The 22,574-nt window shown below is 32.9% G+C and overlaps 4 protein-coding genes and 1 pseudogene across 4 annotated transcripts; 3 read left to right on the top strand and 2 right to left on the bottom strand.

The window, feature by feature from the left end:
- The first annotated feature begins 3,013 nt into the window (after positions 1–3,013).
- LOC107060349 (RING finger protein 44-like) lies at positions 3,014–3,697 on the top strand. Its single transcript, XM_015308185.1, has one exon. The coding sequence runs from the start codon at positions 3,249–3,251 to the stop codon at positions 3,687–3,689; it is 441 nt and encodes a 146-aa protein (XP_015163671.1). The 5' UTR covers positions 3,014–3,248; the 3' UTR covers positions 3,690–3,697.
- A 2,445-nt stretch (positions 3,698–6,142) lies between these two features.
- On the top strand, positions 6,143–6,673 carry LOC102604113 (E3 ubiquitin-protein ligase RNF181-like). Its single transcript, XM_006338717.2, has one exon. It carries the CDS (start codon positions 6,224–6,226, stop codon positions 6,671–6,673), a length of 450 nt encoding a protein of 149 aa, XP_006338779.1. The 5' UTR covers positions 6,143–6,223.
- Positions 6,674–7,901: 1,228 nt separating this feature from the next.
- LOC102582439 (uncharacterized protein At5g19025) lies at positions 7,902–9,254 on the bottom strand. Its single transcript, XM_006338383.2, has one exon. It carries the CDS (start codon positions 8,894–8,896, stop codon positions 8,225–8,227), a length of 672 nt encoding a protein of 223 aa, XP_006338445.1. The 5' UTR covers positions 8,897–9,254; the 3' UTR covers positions 7,902–8,224.
- Positions 9,255–12,572: 3,318 nt separating this feature from the next.
- Positions 12,573–18,031, bottom strand: LOC102603776 (plasma membrane ATPase 1-like; annotated as a pseudogene).
- Positions 18,032–18,630: 599 nt separating this feature from the next.
- Positions 18,631–22,144, top strand: LOC102582118 (cyclic dof factor 2-like). Its single transcript, XM_006338382.2, has 2 exons — positions 18,631–19,002; positions 20,444–22,144. The coding sequence occupies exons 1-2, from the start codon at positions 18,862–18,864 to the stop codon at positions 21,710–21,712; spliced, it is 1,410 nt and encodes a 469-aa protein (XP_006338444.1). The 5' UTR covers positions 18,631–18,861; the 3' UTR covers positions 21,713–22,144.
- The last annotated feature ends 430 nt before the right edge of the window (positions 22,145–22,574 follow it).

Raw genomic sequence — 22,574 nt, 5'->3', positions numbered from 1 at the left:
ATATCAATTTAAGGCTAAATCAGTGTATCTATTTGGAAATTAAACCCACATGCAAAAACACAAGAAAACAACATAGGAAAAATGTTGGGAAAGGCAACGCACTAACAAGAATGCCAAACAGGATAACAGTAGAATAATATTCAAATCTAAACTTTCCCTTTCAATTTGAACCAAGAGAAGACAAACCAAATCAAACAATATGAAGAATGAACAACAAGTATATCAACCAAACTAAAGCAACAAAATAAGAATAAGCCAATCACACAAGACACAACGATTTACGTGAAAAACCCTTCGATGTGAAGAGTAAAAAATCACAGGACCAAAAGCTCCCCAAAAACGCGCTACTGTTCATGCCACAAAATCAGAAGCTACAGATTTCCAAATTCGATCTTCACCGTTGAATTGCAAGAATCAGATGCTAAAAACTCCCAGTTCAAATTTGAGCACGATCCAACGATTAACGAAGCAGCAAACTCTGTCTGAAGCGGATTGCTTGAGCAGAAAATTTCCAGAAGCAAAAAACGGGATTTTTCTCTTTTTCTCTCCATCTCTAAAACGAATCTCTCTTGTGTTTCTGAAAATAAGACCAAATAAGCCTTATATATGCCACATAATATTTGGGTTATGGGCTAAAATTGACTGATCCTAATAAGACTTTTATTTATCCACATAGGAAAGGGAAAAAAAGATCCTAAACCCAACAAGAAAAACACGATACTATAAGTGGAAGATATAGTCAAGAGGATTAATTAAGCTGTTGTATGTATAAAGTTGAAGTGCTGCGCAGCTTAGGACATTAGTGTTGCAAAAAAAAAAGTGGAAACAAGTGAGCTAAAAAACTTCCACGAAGGATGTTGGCTAATAAAGAGGTTAGTAATCATTAGGTTTCAAGAGGTGTACACAAGCTGATCGGTAGAGGTGTACATGATCGGATTAGTTTGAGTTTTTCAAATATCAAATTAAATTATTTGTGTAAATTTTTTAAATATATAAACCAAATTAAATTAATAAAATTCGGGTTTTTTTTCGGGTTTTCCAACCTCGAGCTGGTTCGAATTTTTCAGATACCAAACCAAACCATGTGTTGAATTTTTAAAATTTTAAATCAAACCAAACTAATAAACCTTGGAATTTTTTTTTCCAGATTTTTGGATTTTTCCGGTAAAGTATGCATACAAACATATAATTAACTTGTGCTCTAAATATATTTTTAGTTCAACCAAAATACAACTATCTAAGGTGTTTTTTAAGAAAATAACACAAAATATGAGATGAGTGCTGACACTAAAATATTCAATAAAAAATAATAAAGAAATTATCATATAAAATAAATATTGCAAAGTCATAATGAAAATGAACGTAATTTAAAAGTACTAAATTATAGTAAAATAAGTCTAATAGTAAGTATTAGTTATATGATTAAACATTAAAGAAAAATTAAAATTAGATTATGTATTTTAAATGTCTAAACCAATGTAAAACTAAAGAACAAATATTCAACATTATTGTCATTCTTAGTGTTGAATTAATTTATTTTGTTAGCAATATAGTATTGATTTGATTTTGAATTAAGCTTTATTAGAGTTACTAATATCTATGGACTATAACATTTATTGAACCATTCAAAATTTTAAGTCTCAAAAAACTTGAAAAAATATGTTAAAAGATAAAAATTATGAAAACGTATAAAGTAATATTTAGAAATTTTATCAAAGTAAATACTTTTATTTATAAAATAAATTTTAAAAATTATATATATAATTTCGGATTGATTTAGTCTCGAGTTGACATTTTTTAGTTAAAACCAAACCAACCCAAGTATAATCGGGTTTTTTTCTAATACCAAACCAAACCATTAATTGGTTTTTTTTTTATTTGACTCAATTTTCGGTTTTGTACACCCTTACTACTGACCGGGATACCAACATTATAAAAATGAGAATCATTGTTATTGAATATCAACCCTAGGTTCTTCATGACACTATTTATACACACACATAAAGGGCCTGTCTTCTTCATACGTATTTGTAACTATAGACCATGTCGTTACTTATAACATGCCACAACCATAACCACCTTATTTGATTTTGTAGGTATCAAATTCAAACAAGATTGATAGTAATGGACTCTTCAATGTGGTTATTTGTTTATTTAATACTTGCATTCTCACCATTACCGCAAAATTTCGAATATATTGAAAAGGAGGGATTTTTAACTGCCACATAGATTTCGATAAAGGCGCAAGATCTGAGTGACCAGAGTGATCAGCTTAAGGGGAACTTTCGTAGGTTTAAGTAAAGACAGATTCTCGTCACTCAGTTTTTAGAGCCAACAGAATCAGTGGTCTCCCTCTCTCCCCTTTTTGTTAGGCATTGAAACCCACCCCACGGAGCGGGTGCTGAGTGGTGTCTTCCCCTGCCAATTGTTGAAATTATAGAAGAGGAAAGTGAGTGTGTGATTTGCTTGTTGGAGTTTCAAGAAGGGGATAAAGCTAAAGAGATGCCATGTAAGCATCGCTATCATTCCAATTGTATTAACATGTGATTAGAGATATGGGAATGCTGTGCATTTTGCATGTATAAGAGAGGCCAGAATTAGTGGACAATTTTGACTTGGATTAACCAAGAAATTTTGACACTAATCGCTTCTGACTTCCAATTTTTTTCATATTTTATTTGCCTAGTGTTTTAGTTTAGCAAATTACTTTCGACTCTATTATTGGTTGCACACTTTTGTGCATTAAGATTTAAGAGAATCTAACTTCGAAATATTTAAGTCCTTTTTTATTTAATTGTAACAATTTAATTTCAATATTTCACGTGACATATTTAATGTTATACATTTTGATACGTTTAACTAACTTTAATTCATGACCAAATGATATATTAGAAAGTTTTTATTTTTATTTTTTATATTCTTAAATTTTGTGTTAAGTTAAATTAGGTGGAGTAAATTTTTAAAATTATAAATAAGGGCAAGGGAAATTGAAAAGAGGATTACAAAGTGGGAAATTAAACTACCAATTAGATGAATCAAATTTTTACCAGTAAAATAAAAATTGAGATAACTAATTAACAAACTAAACTACTAAACGAACAACACAGAGTTTCTATCCTATTACCTTCTGGTTTAGGAATTAGGATTTCGGTAATTGAATTGTGTTATTCTAAATCCAACTAAAACTAGGTTGAAGAATATATACATACTATAATTTGTCGTCCGGGAATTAATTCATCAAATATACTATGAATACGAGAAGAAGATCTTTCCGTGAGCAGCCGCGGCCACGGCCACAGCCACAGCCACAGCCACCACCGGCAGCTATGGCGCGATTCCACGCGCTGAGCGACGCACTCTATCAGGCGGAGCAGCATGAGCGATCGCGGATCCCGCAACAACAAAACATGAGAGAAGTTGTTCCGACGGCAGAGCCTAGGACTACGAATTGGGAGCCAATAATCAGGACGACTAGTACCGTACCACCACCAGCGACAAAGGCTTCAATAGAAAAATTGCCAGATGTTGAAATCGTACAGATGAGCGAATGTGCTATTTGTTTGGTAGAATTTCAAGTCAAGGAAAAAGCTAAAGAAATGCCATGTAAACATCGCTATCATTCAAATTGTATTAACAGATGGTTAGAGATACATGCATCTTGTCCAATTTGTAGGTATAAGATGCCGTGAACCATATATAAGACTTCCAATTCTTTCATAAGTTGTCTATTTTAGTCAATAATTTAGCCGTCTAAATTGCAAAAAGTTCATGTCAATATAAGTGTGTTATTATTGTATTAGATGAGAGAAATTACTCGCACTTCGTACAATTATAGAAGAACTTAATATATGATGGCCAAAGTTTTAATTTTGCTATATGTTAAAATTAGAAGTGTAAGGGAGCTAAAAATTTTCAGTTTAATCGGAATGAAACTATTTATACCATTTTATAATAAGCAGAAAAACTGAGTAGATCAAAAGTTATTTCTATACATTTATACAATTTTAGAAATGCAAACAATACAGTAATTTTTTCAAAAAGAAGTAAAAACATATACACAATGTTTTACTAATATAACCACTAATACTTACACTAGCAGCGATTGATACTTCTCTATCAGCACCAATTTTGAAGTGTCACATAATAATGATATTAGAAAAAATAAATCTTCTAGCCTTTTTATGATATATGGAAAATAAAATTTATTATGATTAATTGAAATCTAACAAAAATAAACTCCAAAATAGGAGTGAATGTAGAGAAACACATTCAAGCCTTGAAACTTTTTTTCCTAGATGAAAAATCAGAGTACTAAATAAGTCATGTCTTTATATTTAGACAATTATAAAGCACTAATATTTTTATGCGACAAACCACCTAAAATCAAATATAAATAAAAAAAATTGATCAAACAACTAATCTTGTATACAATTTATACATTGTGACAATCAGGAACAAAGCTATAGTAGATTAGAGATAATCACACAAACAATTTTATTAAAAATTAATTTATGTATAATGATATTCTAAATGAGTAAATTATACACTTTGAATACCATTAAAACAACGAGATGATGTGGCCCGGCGTTGCGAGGTGCTTAGGACTAGTCAAGGTGCACATTCGAATGTCTGCGGCTGCTGACCTTATGCTTTTTTTCTTTTTCATTTTTAAAAGGGCTCATTAAGAAGAATAAATTGATAATTTAATCATTTATTTGTATAAAAATAATTAATTACTTTCTAGATGATAGTTTATAATTTTATTTTTTGAAATAGTTCAAAACTAATACTATACTTATCAAAATAATTCTTAATTAGAAACCTAGAACTTCAAAATCTAAGGGGAAAATAAATTAGTAGCCAATTAGATTAATATTTGATTTTGACTTCCTTTTCTTTTCATAAATAAAATTTAAAGTAATTATTTAATTTAGAGTTAATAAATAAAATTCTAAATTTCAGCTTTAATTAATATTCTTTCATTTTTTTTGGCTTTAACCTTTCAAAATTATCAAGTCTGTGACATTGGAAATTCTTAATTTTGTAACACTATAATATTTTTTATATAATTAACCTATATGTGTATATTAAAACTAGTAGTGCATTGAAACTAGTTATTATTTTACATAATAAACAACAACCTAGTTACTATGCCCCCTATTATTAAATGATATTTTAAAATCACATTACAGAAAATTAATCGCACTGAAAAAAATATCCAATAAAAACCAAGATTTTGAAAAATCAAATTTTAACTATAGACAATAAAATAACCGCAGAATTAATATGATATAAAATCTTTGAATAACCAATTAACCAAACTAAACCATTAGACACCCTTTCTAATGTCGGTTTTCAATTAGTGCTATTAAAAGTATATTATTCCGAATCCACCTAGGACTAGGTTTACGAATATACACCCTTAATACTAAATATTGGTTTATAATTAGTGCTGTTAAAAGTATATTTATTCCCAATCCAACTAGGACTAGGTTCGAGAATATACACTATATATACACCCCTCCATTAGACACCCTTACTAAATATTGGTTTATAATTAGTGCTGTTAAAGTATATTATTCCACCCAATCCAACTAGGACTAGGTTCGAGAATATACACTATATATACACCCCTCCATTAGACACCCTTACTAAATATTGGTTTATAATTAGTGCTGTTAAAAGTATATTATTCCCCAATCCAACTAGGACTAGGTTCGAGAATATACACTATATATACACCCCTCCATTAGACACCCTTACTAAATATTGGTTTATAATTAGTGCTGTTAAAAGTATATTATTCCCACCCAATCCAACTAGGACTAGGTTCGAGAATATACACTATATATACACCCCTCCATTAGACACCCTTACTAAATATTGGTTTATAATTAGTGCTGTTAAAAGTATATTATTCCCAATCCAACTAGGACTAGGTTCGAGAATATACACTATATATACACCCCTCCATTAGACACCCTTACTAAATATTGGTTTATAATTAGTGCTGTTAAAAGTATATTATTCCCACCCAATCCAACTAGGACTAGGTTCGAGAATATACACTATATATACACCCCTCCATTAGATGCCCTTACTAAATATTGGTTTATAATTAGTGCTGTTAAAAGTATATTATTCCAAATCCAACTAGAACTAGGTTCGAGAATATACACTTTATATACACCCATCCATCCTATACCAAGTACTTCAATTTACCATGCCAACGTTGTTTCGGGATCTCACTCTGATGGCGCGCAGGAGTTCATACATCCAGTATGAAGCCGGGCCTTCACCACCAGCGGCACAGGCTTCAGTAGAAGCACTGCCAATTGTTAAAATTATAGAAGAGGAAAGTGAATGTGCAATTTGCTTGTCGGAGTTTCAAGTTGGGGAAAAAGCTAAAGAGATGCCATGTAAACATCGTTATCATTCAAATTGTATTAACCAGTGGTTGGAGATACATGGTTCCTGTCCTGTTTGCAGGTACAAGATGCCTGCGGCTGTCGTGACGGCCGGGAGAACACCGACTCTGAGAGAGAGTATTAGACGTGTTGGTAGTAGTATTAATGAGTTGGATGAAGAACAAACAGATATATACATTGAGAGCATCTTAGGTTGTGTTTTTTATTCTGTTTATTTTGGTTTACTTTATATGCTATCTAGTTAATACGAGAGTGGATTGATGAATAATAATCTCTCAAAAGAGATGGTAAAGATTTTTTCTTGTTTACCAAAAAATAGTACTTAAATGATTTTTCTTAATAGAGTCGTCTTTTCCAAGTTTACGCGGAATTTTTACTAGACAATCAACTGCTTACATCTACCACTCTGGTTTAGTCACATAGTAGAAATTTAACCAGACAATCAACTGACTACATACAAATGTTCTTGCCTGCCCACATAATAATAAAACAGAGTTAATATCTCAAAAGATCACTCAAGTTTAATAATTTATCTCGTAAAGTTATTAAACTTTGTTTTGTATCAATATAAAAACATTCAACTTAGGCCTTTAACACACCAACAAAGAGGTCTTTCACAAATGTCATCTAAATTGTTTAAAAGACTTGTTGTAAGGCTCAATCAGAGGTACTTTTTGTTTTTTGGGGGACTTGAACCCACAGGCAAAAACATCAAGAAAGTAAGCGACATAAGAAGAAAAACATACTAGTACTATGACAGTAGTAGTAATATACCAAACGAAGAATCATATAAGGCACACAAGGACGAACACTGCCCATTCTTGTAACTCAAAGATTTGTGTGTTCAATGACATAGTTTAAGTAGCACAAAAGCACATTGACAATCAGCTAAAAGACTCAGAGTCTACCCCAGTTGAGCAGATTAAGCAGTTTAGGACATCAGTTGCACAACAAACTGAAAAAAAGTCTAAACAATTGAGCAGAACTTCCATTACGAGAACATCAATTATGTATCACAATAACAACTACATACCCGGTGCAATCCCACAAATGGGGTATGGGGAGGGTAGGATGTACGCAGACCTTACCCTATTTTTATAGAGTCGAGAGGCTGTTTCCAATGGCTCAGAACATCAATTATGTACATAGATAATGTTTTCATTCCCAACTGTAGCAGTTGAGGGACATAGGCAATTCAAGCAACTTCAATACATGATCATCTGATATGATTTTTTTTTATACAGCTCGAGAAAGTACTACACATTGAAGTATGATTGTTGAACTTCTGACTATTCCTTTAAACCTAATTGGCAGAATGTAGTCATCAAACTAAAGCAAATAGCAACAGAAAATAAACAACTAACATAAGTTTGCAAGAAGAGATATAAAGTACTCCAGAAAGAGAACACTAAAACCATAAATAAACTGATCCTATAAGACGTGGTCAGCGAGAATTAGCTATGGGGACACACATACCAGTAAAACAGCAATAGCCATAGATAAGATTCTCAATCAACAAGGTCAAACTGTGTTTATGTAGCTATTGCACAAAACACATCTTCTGTGGCCCAAATAGTACTTAACTAATTTACAGGAACGGGGATCGATGGACTACACTATTATGGTAGCGGAAATGGCAGATTCCCCTGTTACATTATAATAAGCGTTCCTGTTCTTTGTAATAATTTATACTCATATATATATAAGCTTATAAAAGGGTCTAGTTCTTTTCAGAGAAGATTACCAGTCAAAGGCATCATCTGATTATTACAGCATCCAAAATATGCTTCCTAAAATTATTTCTTAAACTTTCCAGTCTTCCTTGGTCCAGGAATTTCCATTGTACCTATAGAGCAACCACATCTGCCTCGATACACAAGAACCGCTCTACCATTAGGCGGAGCCATTCTTTTAAGTTCACCTTCCAATTCTTGATGGTAATCTCTAGGTAACTTGAATATCCCCTTTTTAACTCCTCCAGTTTTTGGAATCAAATTTGACTTCTTAAGACTGTCTTCTGTCTCTAACTGTATATCAAATTCAGCAGCTTTCTTAAGCCGACGACAACCTGGTCTCCCACATCCTCTCCCTGTTGTACAAACTGTCACTGCCAAAAGAGCAATTACAGCAAAAAAAATGCTAAGCCCTAGACAGATAAACACCATCGGAGCCCGCAAAAATTCCTCTTTCACCACATCAGAAACTTCTTCGAAAAATTCAATCAGTATATGCACCACAAGATTTATGTAAGGATACAACAAAACCCCAGAAGCACCAATCACGGCAATCAAAATCACTACATCAATGATAGCAGAGTGAGACTGTTCACAATCACTTGACGGCATGTTTCTTTTCTTGTCCAACCGATTGATTTGCCTCAATTTCGAAAAATGGGCAGCTGAAATCTTGGATTTTGCCCTGGCTAATTTTGGGTCTATTGGAGGAATTGAGGTATGTAAACAGACCATTTGGGTTAAAGATTTCAAGATTGTATCTAGGAATATAAAAGACTCAGTCTTTAATGAAGATCAGATCGGCCAATTTTCCCAAATTGAAAAAGAGATTGGAATATTGATGGATAGTCAATTGGGAATTTATATCAGATAAAGTTGGAAGATTGAAGTAATCTAGAAGGAAGAAGACTAATAGCTGAGAATCAGTTTATGGAGATCTGGTGTAAATTGAAATTTTGGCCGGCCATCAATCAAGAGTGTAGAAAAGGAAGCAGAGACGACAAGGAGATTTGATGTGTGTTTAAATTCCTTCACATGAAATGGTGGACTTCATACACTCCAAATTTAAGTTTTTCTTTTCTTTTTCTGGTTCTAATGGGCTACAAGTCTATAAACTACCTAAATGGGCCATATGACTGATCAAATGACCCCGACTCAATCCCACCGTTAAAAAAGAGTAATTTTAGTTAGAAATAAGCAAACACAATAAATATAAAGAATAAATTAATTTATTAGACATACATCACTATTATATATATTAATTTTATCTCTATTTTTAAACAATTACATATATTACCACTTTTAATATTTTATATCATATATTATTGAAGATACAATCAATATCCATATCCCTTAAAACTAGGATTAATTAATTATCTTTACGTTTAAACTCCAAAATTAGTGTTTTAATTAAAAACAAATATCTTCCTATCCAAGAATATGAGTTAGGGTAAAACTCAAACTCTTCCTCTTCCCTTAATCCTCATGTTAACCAATGAGTCAAAATTGATGGGCTTAGAATTACATCCTTTTTCAAGAAAAGAATAGGAACGTATAGAAACACACTAAACCAAGGGGAAAATATTACTGACTACAATAATAATGGATAGTATGTACAACATCATCAAGTTTCAATTCCTCAGTGTACCTAGGAGAAGAGCGCAACGAAGAACAAAAGATTTCCTGCTAGTTTGGTGAAGCTTTTGTCGGAGACGATGATTTCATGAAGGCGAGGAGACGTGCAATGGAGGTGGCATTGGTCTCTGTTGAAGAGAAGAGATATACGAAGGGTATTATGTACATGTATCTAGTTAAGAGTTAATGTATCTATGAGAAAATAAAATTAGATACTAAAAAAAAAAAGGAAGAATTTTCAATTTTTTTTCCTTTTTTTATTAATTATACAACAAATACTCTACAGTCGTGATTTGTTTCTAAATTCATGCGTTTCAATTACATTCCATATTTAGATACACATAATTAGATGTATATGCTTACTATGTAACTGAGATACATGTTTTTGAATATAAAGTATGAAATTGATACTTGATAAATGATACATCAAATTATACATATAAAAGATAGATGAAATAATATTAGATCATATAAATAGATACATATAACAAACTACATAAAATTAGTACTAGATACTTGTATGATACATATGAATGTACTTGTATGATACTCATGAATCTAGTGTTTAATTTGTTGGATACATCATATATTGATAATAGATACATCAAATTAATGAATTTATTATTTTTAAGAGTATTAAAATGAAATTAATCAAATTACATGACCAAGATATACATGATTTTGTCTTTTAATAATAATATTAATGAATTTATTATTTCAAAGAATTATAAAATTAAACTAATTAAACATAGAAACACTAATTGATTTCTACCTTATATTAATAGATTTAATTAATTTAAATTTTCAGAATTAATTGTCCACGTATTTTGAAAATTCTCAATCACTCCTCTAATTAAGAAAATTAGTTACAACCAATTAATTTAAATAAATAAAATATGTATCTCTATTTTAAAATTCGGCAAATACATGTATCTCGCGGATTCACACTGATGTATCCTAAGAACGAAATATGATAGAAGAAGTAATATTTGAAACTATCGGAAATCTTCATAATTAGGACCTAAACTAGTGGAATTTATGTAGTTTGCCCTATAAGGAATAACGTTTTATAGTTATAGTTATGATAATTGCACTTTGTAGCTATAGTTTTATTTGCTATGGAAGCCCCGATTTGTATATTTCGGGCTATTTGTATATTTTCGCTTGGAAATATACAAATAAGATAAGTATATATAAATTATGTACTTATACATTTAGAAATTTTCTAGAACTCCGTTTGTATATTTCGCTTGCCGATATACAAACATGGTAATTTATTGTGAATTTTTCATAAATCGTATACAAATACCTAGGGTAAGTATATACAAAATAAGGATTTATACGATCAGGAATCAAATTACACAATTCTGGGTTAATTATACAAATTAAACAAATAGCAAGATCTAACGAAACAGTGACTGTGAATCACAATTTTCCAAAACAATAGCTATAGCATTTAATATCGTTTAAATGTTTGCTATTCTACACAATTTTCCCTAAAAATAAAGGTTAGACAATTTTCATTTCACTCCTAGCTATTCGTAACTTGATATGTTTATACATGATTAGATTATTTTATATATATATAGTAGATGTTGGATTTTTGAACTTTTTAGTGTGTGTATCTTTCATATTTTGAATTTTTTTGGTGGAAATTTTGACTCTGCTACTACGTAAAAAAAAAAAAACATGTATAGTATATCTCTAAAATAAAGTAAGGTATTTTGGGCGACAGTAGGCAAGCAATTGAAAAGTATGTTGTTGATGGTCAACGCGTCTTGAAAGTACAAGGAGGTGGCGTCATTGTCATATACTTTGACTAGTGTGAGTAGTATTACTTGTCTAAAGTCTAACACAAAGTCTCGACGTGACAAACAAGGAATTCAAAGTTGAAATTAGAGGCTAGTTGGTTTATACGCACGACGAAATTGGACATAAAATTTTCAAACTAAAATCCATGGCAAATTGGGTTGTTGTACAAGTTAGTCTTAGAGGGTGTTTGGATTGGCTTAAAAGTTTGTCAAACCTACTTTTAAGTTAGTTTTTTTTACTTATGGAAGTGTTTGGCAAATATAAAAAATAACTTAGAATAAGTTGAGAAGTGTTTGACAAGGTCAAAAATGACTTAAAATAAGTTTAAAATGACTTAAAATAAGTCAAAAACCAAAAGTAGATTTCTTCCTATTTTTTATTTTTTGATTTAAAAGTCATTTCAATTTGACTTTTTTACTTTTGACTTAAAAATAACTTTTTTTAAGCCAATCCAAATGGGACCTTAGACTAAAAGTGAGACCATCAAAATTTGGCAATGATTTTAGTGGCGCTCAATAGTCTATCCTTTGATATTTGTGGGTGTCATTGTTCCACTTTATGACTTGCTAAATGTTGGAAGTTAAACGAAAACGTTATGAAATGACCCAATAAAGTAGTCACTCTTATGTCATACGTTAGTTTGATTTGATCTTACAAGAATATTAGAAACCTACTGCAGTTCAGAAATTGAGACCATTCTTCCTTTCTTGAGGAACAAATTGCCAGAGCTACACTTGGAATAAATTATACAGTTAAATTCAACATAAAAACATATTGCAAAATCATAATTGGTATTTTTCAAATAACATGAACCATGTAAATGCCAAAATAGATCAAGTTTGGAAGTTTACCATTATAACTGGTTATGACCAAAAAACAAATACTTGCAGAAAACAAAGTAATGCAACAAACAAACTTAATCTAAAAAATCAGCTTATATGATATAAATTAAACATACCAGCAATCACAATATGCTTTTCAAAAATCCTTTGCGCGAGCGCTGATTGAAGAACTTGATGCAATAAAGAGGAACGTAGAATACTATGTTGTATAGCCAGATTTTTCCTGCACAACTCCAGCAAATGCTCTGATCTCCAGACACAGCAAGCATGGTGAAAAGAAGTTGATAAGACACCCAAATAAATAGGAGACTATCACAACCAGGCAACAATTTCCCAGTCCTCGTGACGAATATTAGCGCATAATTGCTGCTGCTAACTTGAAGGAGAACTGCTAATACAAACTTCATATATGTCTTGTCGAGTGAAAAGAAGTTTGTTTCATATACTGCCCAGAAGAATATTACCGTTGACATTGCCAAATAGCTACCAAGGACAATTCCAGTAGTCAAAATCTCGGACAGGCTCCAATTAACAGGCAGAGGAGATGATTTGACCCTGTTCTGTGATGCTATCACATTGATAAAGCAATTGGCTAGCGCAATAATGAGCATCTTAAAGGGTGGAAAATCGAACTTCCAGACCAGAGCCAAGAGCATAAAACCAAGCACGTTATGGATTGCAATTGAAACAGCATGTACCATGCAGCTTTTCATCCTTACAGTGATTGATCGACTGGTCAAAACAGCTTCACACAAGTATTTCAGACCAGATTCCATAAGGACAATGTCAGCAGCATTTTGAGCCGCTTCAGTGACTCCATAAGGAGCTATCCGGATATCAGCCTTCTTTAAAGCAGGAATATCATCGACACCACCACCAATCATTCCACATACATGTTTCCGAGATTGCAAGTGCTTTATTATCTCATATTTTTGCTCAGGAAGGGCACAGCTAACAAAACCATCAGCATTCTCTATGATTTCATCAATCGATAGATCATTATCAGCAGCAATTGATTTATCATTATGTCCCAACAGAGCAGATGAAGGATACATATTAGTCCCCATTCCCAGGCGACGCCCAATTTCTTTTCCAATTACCATATGATCCCTTGTAATCATTTTAACATTCACTCCGTGGTTCAACAATTCCCTGATTGAGCTTGCACAATCCTCTCTTGGCGGATCAACAAAAGGCAGAAGACCGATGAGTTGCCATGGACTCCCAGATTTCTCCTTTGATCCGTGTGGAACTTCCTGGTATGCCTCGGCGATTGAGTGCAAGACCTTCTCAGAGAACACGTCAATCATAGAACGAACAGTATGTTTTATATCTGACGGAATTTCCTGGAATGCTAGAGTGATTGAGTGCAAGACCTTCTCAGCAAACATGTCAATCACAGAGTGAACTGATTGTTCTATATCTGACGGGTTGGCCTGCTCAGCAATTGAGTGCAAAACCTTCTCAGCAAATATGTCCATCGCAGAATGTACTCTATGTTCTATATCTGACGGAAATTCCTGGTATGCCACTGCCATTGACTTCAAACCCTTCTCAGCAAACATGTTAATCACAGAATGAACTCTATGTTCGATATCTGACTTGTTATGAGCATAATGATTTAGGATATGTTCTGGTTTACCGATGCTGACCCTGTGCTTTTTTCCTTTGCCATCTGAATAAGTATGTGATATTTGTTTTTCAGTTGGACAGCAACGAAGGCGTAAGCTTATTCCAGCCCGTCTAGCACATTCCTCTGAATTACAGGCTCGAGCTGCCATCAGAGCAACGGTATCTTTATTGATGTCGTTGGCAAAAACCTCAATAAGGTCTCTTTGAACATCAAGCATGCCAAGTGTTAGGGTCCCCGTCATGTCACTACAAAGCACGTCCATACAAGCCATATCAATTATAGTTGTCATCCTTTTTATAACATAATGAGAACTAGTAACAGTGCCATGTCTCATTATGAGTAAAAGAGTGAGTGGCATGCCAATTGGAATTCCACCAATGAGGAGCACGAGAAGATTGTCGATACCAGAACGGTATGCACGGTGTTGGATACAGTACATGACAATGATCTCCACCATCATTACCACAGCAACAAAATGGATGCAGAAGTTTCCAATACCTTTGGAAACACGTCGAAAACATTCCACTTGGTTGGAACTTTTAACAACGTGGGGAGCTGCCGCATTCCTATATCTGGTACGAACTCCAATAGCGATAACGACTGCTATAATTTCTCCTTTTTGACATGTTGAACCAGAGTAAGCACAATCTCCAATACGTGATTTTGTTACAGGAAGAGATTCACCCGTCAGATCAGACAGGTCAATTTTCACGACTGGATCAGTAGTAAAGAAATTGAGGATACGAACATCTGCAGGAACTATGTCTCCCATTTTTATATGGATTATATCCCCTGGGACGAGGTTAGAACTGTCTACTTCACACCATCGTCCATGTCGAAGAACTCTGCAGAACTTGTGTAAAAATTGGACCCGAGCTGCTATGTCGCTAGTTAGTTTAACCGCAACAAAAGTGTATGATGAGTTAGTTACAATTAGAAATGTAACGATACCCAAAAAAAGCTGCCAATCTGGAGGCCTTCCTCCTCCATTTGCGAGAACAATTGCCATGATAGCAGCAGCTACCATAGTCCGTGAGAGAGGGTTCCATGAATATCTCAAAAAATTCAAGAATTTACTCTCCGTCTTCTCCTCCAGCTTGTTGTGTCCATAGATGGACAACCTCTCTTCCACATCAGTATAAGTAAGACCCTCCTTGTTACATTTCAAATTCTCAAAAACTTGTTCAATCGGTATGTTTTCCAAATCTACGAGATCATCGAGCCCCATATATTATGACTCAATTAGTTCTTCTCCGATCCCTAGTCAAGACATGAGTAAGACTTTAAACTCACAACAAATGAGCCATTTTCTTTGGCATTACTGAAACATGTCTCTTATAAATCACAAGACTCAGCAATTGAAATAGCTAGGTTCAGAGTGCAAATGAAAATAAAATTCAATTCGTAAGACTAATATCATCAGGAGATAAGCTTAAGAGATCGACGTATATATATATATGCACGTTCGACTAAGCATTGGAAGTTGGAACCATGAGTTATTACGTACTTCATTTGTTTAAACACAATTCATAAGACTCGTTTAACAAATTGCAAGATGAATCATCAATAAATTGTCATAAGTAGCCTTATGACACTTACTTACCAATGATTAATTCAGATACTCCAAGCTGATATGCACAAAAATGTGGAAGCTATTGAAATCAGACATGCATGAACAGGGGCGATCATAGGGTTGCTAAATTACACTGGTATATAAATTCTTTTTGACAAAACTGATTAAAATTAAACATATATAATATCGAAAAAAAATACCTGTCTAGCGGGAATTTTCTGAATGAACGACTTATGATCAAGTTTTTAAAATTCTTCAATATCGGATTTGCTGTGTAATTATTCTAATTTCTCTGCTCTGATTATTATTATATATACACAAAGAGTATTTAAGTGTCACAACTACTTTAGGATTCTCTAAAATAGGGTTTAAGAGATTTGTACTCGAATGTTATGCAAAGTAGTTACGACTTACGAGTGGAAGAGTAATGCTCTCTTTCTACTTTCTACACTAAAATCACATGGTCACATAACTTAAGAATACTAAACTTTCGGAAGATCAGTAACTTACTTTTACTTCTTTGTTTTTTTTAAGAAATTAAATAAATCTAATAAATAAGATAATGAAATAATGAATCTCTCTCTCTCTCTCTCACACACACACACTTATATATATGTATTCATTCTCCTATGCAAAAATGTGTAGTTGTTAAAATTACACTTAATTAGAAATTATGGTTTATGTATGTCCAATTGCTAGAATCAAATCATCCCTTCTAGTTATATTATTTAGGAAACATTATATTGTGTGGGCTATCTATACATCATATGGATTAATTAAAATATATGGATTAAATGACAGTACGTGGAATGAATCCCGAGTAATACACGTATATACCAGTTTGATATGAATTACATTTGCATATGTATTAGTATTAGGTACAATATGATCTACAATCTCAAGATACGTTATTTTATTATATATGTGTGCTAATTTTCTTTTGAGTATTTAATAGAATACTATTTTAATGTAATCATGCAAAAAGAGATAAGAAAAGCAAGGGTGCTTTTATGATTCTTCATGCAACACAAGAGATTAGATTGAAGATATTTTATAATTAAAAGAGGTTAAGGAATTTTATACAAGATTTGGTATTGTTTTTATGTAATAATGCAATAACCTTGTCAACTCTTATCTTATCATCAACATTAAATTAATTATTGTCTATATTCTAGATTTTCTCGAGTTTGGTCCCACGTGAAGGGATAGTATGATTAAAATAAAGTTTTTTTAAATTTAAAGTTGGCTGCGAAAGCACGTTTTGTAGCGTCCATCATATCCGGTTGGGTCAATTTTTCAAATATTTAATGATATCTCTATGGCTATAAACAATCGTTAATTAGTAAATTAAAATAAAATATATTTTTTGAACTAAATTATTTCCAACTATAAAATAAATTATAACTACCTAATATTTTTTTATTCTACCCAATATTAATACCTATGTAACGACATAAAATATAAAATTTAACAAATATTATATTTATTAAAATAATATAATAACATAATACATAACAGTTAAAACGGAATGTTAAAATAGAGTGAGACTTTAATTACTTTCTCCGTTTTTTTTAGTTGTCATACTAAAAGTTTGACATAATCTTTAAGAGAAATTTAATAATGAGCGATGTTTGATCAATATATCCTTATTAATTTTTTAATCTTTATTATATACTTTATTTGTCCCTAATTATTTATCCAATTTTTTTTTTTACTTGTCTATTTTGACAAAGGGAAAATTGTATGAAATAGCAAACTATTAATTCAAATCAATTGTGAAAGTTACTCTTTGACAAATCAAGAAATGACAAAAAAAAAATTGTCCTCTTATACCCTCAATTAATTAATTTTGAAAAAGAAAGATCTTCTTGAAAATCTTAAAATTTTAATTCATCCATTTCATAATAATAGGGGTAAAATGGTAACTCACTATGTCAATTTTTTTTTATAATAAATATATTAATTTAAAAGTGGATAAGTAATTAAGGACGGAGAAAGTATGTGCCCTTGTTCTAAAATAATTAATGTCAAAAGAACAAAGTTAGAAAAAGATAATTGATTCTCTCTCAATTGATAATTATTTAAAAAAAAATATAAATAACAACTAAAAAGAACGAATAGAGTAATGGACAAGAATACACGTGGAAACGGAAGAAGTCCCAAAAAGAAAGAAGAAATGGCAAAAAGGCGGATCTTTTTGAAAGGGGTGGGCGGCTAGTGCCCAGCTACTAGTGAAGGAAAAAAGAAAAAGGTAGTGCTGAGTCGGATTAAAAAGTGTTATTTAGAGAATCAAGAAAGAGAAAGTGAAGAGATCTATAGCCACATACAACTTATGGCTCTAAATTAACTATAGCTTTTTCTTGCTCACCTGGCATAACACCTCTCACTCTAACCTTTTTCTATACCTAATATCCACAAGTTTGTTCAATACTTGCGTTTCAAGTGAAATTATAATAATTATATGTAATTTAAGAAAATATTGTTGAACTCACGTAAATTTGTCACGAACATGTATTTTGATCTATTCTAATTTTGAGTTACGCACGAAATTTAAAAAATGAAAACAGTAAAAATGAGAATGCTCAAATAAATGTGTGCGAAAATTAAAAGACATACGATTAGGAACGAGGAGATTAATCTCCTCCTCGTTTCTCCTTCTTTAGTAATTAATTAGTATTCACAAAGTATTCCTTCATCAATTTTCATTTCTTCAATTGATTTTTTTATCTTATTTTTCTTTCAAATTTTATTTTGATTACACTTGTTTGAGATAAAGATTTATTAGACATAAACCTCTCTATTTATCAAAAGTTGGTATACATCTTACTCTTTCTAAAACTCACTCGTTGAATTATACCGTATATGTTTGATTGCTATATTTCATTTTAATCTAAGCAAATAGATGAATTTAAATCTTAAAAATATCAAAAAATTACATAATTTTTTTATTAAGTATATAACAAGGAAGTAGAGGAGAAAATGAGAAAACACCTGTTTTGGTAAACCAAAAAACCAACCAAGCCTAAAACCAGACCCAAAGTCCCATAACAAAGAAAGTGTTAGTGGGTGTCAGATCTCTCTCTCTCTCTGCCTCTGGTGAATGAATAAAGTGCCAATAATCCCAAAATTTCATCTCATTTTATCTGTTCCTCTTTCTTTCTGTTCTCTGCTATTATACTGAACTTTTTATCTTTGGGACTTGTCAATGTCTGAAGCAATTGCTATTAAGGATCCTGCCATTAAGCTCTTTGGTTGGACTATTCAGTTACCCGATTTTCCGGCTCCGGCGCCGGAGGATACCGGAGATAATAGTTTCTCAGCTGGAGAAGTCGAGCAAGAGCTCAAGGTATGATAATAAATGCTTCTTCTTGTATATAATGACTTTATTATTGTTTTGAAGTCATTTTGAGATTGGTTGTTGACTTTCCTTTTGGACCATATTGTTGAGGTTTTGGATTTTTTTTTTGTTAGATTATACTGAAATGGAAGGGATCCGTATTGGTTATATTTTTGTTCTTTTTTCCTTCTTGGTGGGAATTTTTACCTCTTTTGGCTATTAGGTTATGCTTACTGAAATTTTCTATTTTGGTGTTCCTTTCTTTGTCTGAACACTTAAGTTTTTCTTTTGTTGTTCAATTTTCTTAGATTGTTAGCTATTTTGTAGTGAAAAAAATATACACCCTGTGCAACCAAAGGGTAGCGGTTGTGGGTTCCCTTGTTATTAAATACTGAAGTTGCCATTTCTTGAATTCAATAGAGTTGTAATTTCTTGTGTTTCCATTCAACTATGACTCAATCTCAATCTAGCTAGGATTGGCAGTATAAATCTTGTGTATCCAAGAGGTTCTTTCTAGATTGTAATTTGACTATTTCTACACTGACGTTGGCTTACCACAAGTCTCCTCCTCTTTCCAGCTTGGGATAAATTATGCTTTGCACATAGGAGGAGTTTTCCTTATGCTTAAACTAGTTTTATTTAACCTGTATTTGACAAGCGGGGCTTGCATAGCTCAAGCAACAGCTTTGCTTTGTTTATCGCTTCAGATTTTTATACATCAAATTTATCTACTTTTGAACATGTCAATTATTGTGGGACGTGAAAGAATTAAAGGATACAAACTGTTGTTGTCTTTTGTTAATTCCTATAATTGATATAATATGATATTATGTAAAAGATATTGCTTTCTATGTGAGATGAATGTTCAAATCTTTCTTAACTACTCTATTTAGCGTTCTTGCTATGATGAACACTCCAAAAGATACTTAAGTTGTCAGGTATTTAAATCCTCTGTCCTCCTTCACTAACTTCTAAATGACGCTCCCTCCGTTTCAGTTTGTTTGTACTAATTTCCTTTTTAGTCCGTTTAAAGAAGAATGTCTATTTCTCTTGTTGGTAACTCATTAATTCTAACTTTACTCATTTTAAGACCATAAGATTAAATACCATTTTGGTACATTCTACATATCTTTAGCTTAACAGCACAAGAGTCAAAAGTCTTCTTTACTTTCTTAAATATCATGTCAAGTCAAAACCAATCGAACAAATTGTATAAATTGTATCGGAGGGTGTATATGACTTTTATGTCTTCCTTTTTATCTTTGACCTCAACATTCTATCTAGGAACTAGCTAGTCACATGCTTCAGTGACAGGGAAGCTCAGTACTCAGTGTAGATATCAGGATCTAGTGAAATCTTGTTAAACACTTCTTGACTCTGCAACTCCCATATGTTATCCGTTACTTGAATGAATTTAAGAAACTAACTTGATTTTTCTCTCTACATACAGCGTCAGTGTGATGATTGTATTGACGGCAATGAACATTTGACTACTGAGGATTTACAGGATCAGAATCCAATTCAGCAGAGATGTGATATTATAAAGGAGTCACCTGATTATTATGAATCTTCAACAGCCAAAACGTCAAAAAGTGAAGAGGAACACAGTGAAACAAGCAACTCACAGGAGAGAAACCTGAAAAAACCAGACAAGACACTTCCATGCCCTCGCTGTAATAGCATGGAAACAAAATTTTGTTACTTCAACAATTACAATGCCAGCCAGCCTAGACACTTCTGCAAGAATTGTCAGAGATATTGGACTGCTGGTGGGACTATGAGAAATGTGCCTGTAGGTGCTGGTCGTCGGAAACACAAGAACTCGGTTTTGCATTACAGTCACATATCCGTCTCTGAAGCACTATCAAATGCAAGAACAAATTTTTCTAATGAAACCCATCAACCTCCCCTCAAGTTCAATGGAACTATTCTGACATTTGATACTGAAAACCCCCTATCTGAGTCGATGGTTTCAGTTTTGAACGTTGCTGATAAAACTATGCAGAATTGTTCTGGGAATGGGTTCCAAAAATATAAAGAGCTTCGAATTCAAGCTGGAGATAATGGAGATGATCATTCCGATGGATCTTCGGTTACTGCTGTAAGTTCAAAGGATAATGATAATGGATTACCTGACACTCCAAGGAAGAACTACAACAGCTTTCCAACTCATTTACCTTGCTTTACTGAAGCTCCTTGGCCATATATATGGAGTTCTGTGCACTGTAGAAATGCAGTACCTCCACCGGGTTACTCCCTTCCTGGCATTCCTATGCCGTTCTTCCCTGCAACCACTTATTGGGGTTGTACAATACCAGGTTCTTGGAATGTCCCTTGGATGTTCCCACCCACTGCATCCCACAACCAAATGCCTCTAACTCCTGCTCCTGATTCTCCAACTTCGGGGAAACATTCAAGGGATGAGAATGTGCTGAAATCGGAAGGCACTGAGGAAGAGCAACGAAAAGAGAGTGATCCTGGGAGGCGTCTGTGGTTTCCTAAAACATTGCGAATTGATGATCCAGGAGAAGCTGCAAAGAGTCCTATCTGGGCAATATTAGGAATAAAACATGAGGTTGTTGATTCAGTTGGTGGAGGTCTTCTCAATGCCTTTCTGCCAAAGAATGATGAGAGGAGTTGTGTTTCAGAAAACTCTACTTTATTACAAGTCAATCCAGCAGCAATGTCCAGGTCGTTAAATTTCAATGAGAGCTCATAAGCAGGTGTGTTGATAAGCTTTGTAAATGTTATAAATGGTGGTGGCAAGACAGGAGTTATTCAGCTGATTATGCTTCACAGTTGTCTGCCACTGGCATTTCCGTTAGACCAGTTATTCATACTGTAGTCCAGTGAAAGTCTAGATGTAGACTGAAGGTTAAGTTTTTTACAAAATTAGAATAGGTCAATCTTGCTGTTAGTTCCCTCCTTTTTGTGTGAGTGAGGCCGGTGTGTTTTGTTTTCTAGTTGATCTTTCTGGGTATTAAGTTTCTTAGTTGATGTATATATTTGTATTTGAGAAAGCGAGACACACATACTAGAGTCACTGTGTGAAAATCGCATGGTAGAATAAGTTGGAGGTGAAATGAAAGAGTTCCTTATTTACCTTTTTGTCTGCTTCAAGTTCTATTATAATGCAACCACTATGAATGGAGCTTCACCATGCATAACTAAACTTTCCTTTCTTCCTGTTGGCCTTCTTTTCTTCTCTTCTCTTTTTTGGAGAACTTAAAATTATTTTCAGTTTAAATGCTTATCTTGTTCCTTTCCAGAAACTGAATGGGGGCTATTGTCCAACTCCTAGTAGTTGTATATGCAACTATAAATGGGACTGCTTTGAGAGGGGGGAAATAATGGTCAAAGTTTGAGATATTCTAGTATTTTGTGAAGAACTTGACAACATTCATTTTCAGGGAATGGGATGGTTTGCTGTGGAACTTATCATGTGGCTTCTGCAATAGATTACTATTGTTTTATGCACAAAAATCATTTGTTGACTAGTTGAAAACCTATCCTTTGTAGATTCTTTTGAGTTATACAAGTTTCCTTGATAACAAACTATTCAAAGCACATTTGACATTACT

The sequence above is a fragment of the Solanum tuberosum genome, unplaced genomic scaffold, assembly GCF_000226075.1.
Source record: "Solanum tuberosum cultivar DM 1-3 516 R44 unplaced genomic scaffold, SolTub_3.0 scf00004, whole genome shotgun sequence".
NCBI lineage: Eukaryota > Viridiplantae > Streptophyta > Magnoliopsida > Solanales > Solanaceae > Solanum > Solanum tuberosum.
This window is presented reverse-complemented; position numbering and strand designations above follow the sequence as displayed.

Coding starts and splice junctions, on each gene's coding strand:
- LOC107060349 (XM_015308185.1), top strand. CDS start 3,249: ATGAATACGAGAAGAAGATCTTTCCGTGAGCAGCCGCGGCCACGGCCA.
- LOC102604113 (XM_006338717.2), top strand. CDS start 6,224: ATGCCAACGTTGTTTCGGGATCTCACTCTGATGGCGCGCAGGAGTTCA.
- LOC102582439 (XM_006338383.2), bottom strand. CDS start 8,896: ATGGTCTGTTTACATACCTCAATTCCTCCAATAGACCCAAAATTAGCC.
- LOC102582118 (XM_006338382.2), top strand. CDS start 18,862: ATGTCTGAAGCAATTGCTATTAAGGATCCTGCCATTAAGCTCTTTGGT. Junction 19,003..20,443: donor AAGTCGAGCAAGAGCTCAAG/GTATGATAATAA, acceptor CTCTACATACAG/CGTCAGTGTGATGATTGTAT.